Source organism: Ornithorhynchus anatinus, chromosome 3 (genome assembly GCF_004115215.2).
Source record: "Ornithorhynchus anatinus isolate Pmale09 chromosome 3, mOrnAna1.pri.v4, whole genome shotgun sequence".
Classification (NCBI taxonomy): domain Eukaryota; kingdom Metazoa; phylum Chordata; class Mammalia; order Monotremata; family Ornithorhynchidae; genus Ornithorhynchus; species Ornithorhynchus anatinus.
The window spans coordinates 34,660,122-34,660,676 of NC_041730.1; the positions used below are offsets into that span (position 1 = coordinate 34,660,122).

General features: G+C 56.2%; 1 protein-coding gene across 1 annotated transcript in view; it reads right to left on the reverse strand.

Moving 5' to 3' along the window:
* Positions 1–219: 219 nt before the first annotated feature.
* Positions 220–555, reverse strand: part of DBX1 (developing brain homeobox 1) — a 5,682-nt gene continuing 5,346 nt past the window's right edge. Inside the window, exon 4 of the mRNA XM_029061710.2 lies at positions 220–555. This exon is cut by the window's right edge and continues 60 nt beyond it. Within this exon, the coding sequence (XP_028917543.1) occupies positions 220–555 (336 nt within the window).

The window sequence follows — 555 nt, forward strand, 5'->3', positions numbered from 1 at the left end:
GAGTTCAAAGATCTGGGATCCTTAGATGCGAACTGTACAGTCAGTGTCATGTGGAACAGTCGAGGGAGGCACTCACGTCTGATTAGAAACTTGGGTCCCGTCGAATAGGGAGGCAGAAGCCGAGGAAACATTCAGAAGGGACACCACCTCTTGGATTTATAGCCTTAAAAAAGCAAAATCCCACAATGAGTTATGGTGAGCCCTTGATGGGAAGGGTCTCTAGGAAACGGTGATCTCTTCCTCCTCACCCTCGTCCTCCTCCTCTTCCTCGGAGTCTGAGAAGTCCGATGGTTTGCTGGGGCTGCTAGAGTGGGATGGAGAAGGAGGCATCTGGTTGTCCAGTCTGTCCCGCCGGTGCCGGTGCTCTGGGGAAGGGAAGAAGGCAAGGGGGAGGCGGGGGCTGGCTGGGCGCAGGTGTGAGGCCTCCTCTTCCTCCTCCTCTTCTTCTTCCTCCTCCTCCTCGTCCCCTGGACATTTCTTGCCCACATCGCTGAGGTCGGGGTGGGGGTTGAGTTTGGTGGGTAAGGTCTGTTCTCGGCATCCCCCGTTGGACAG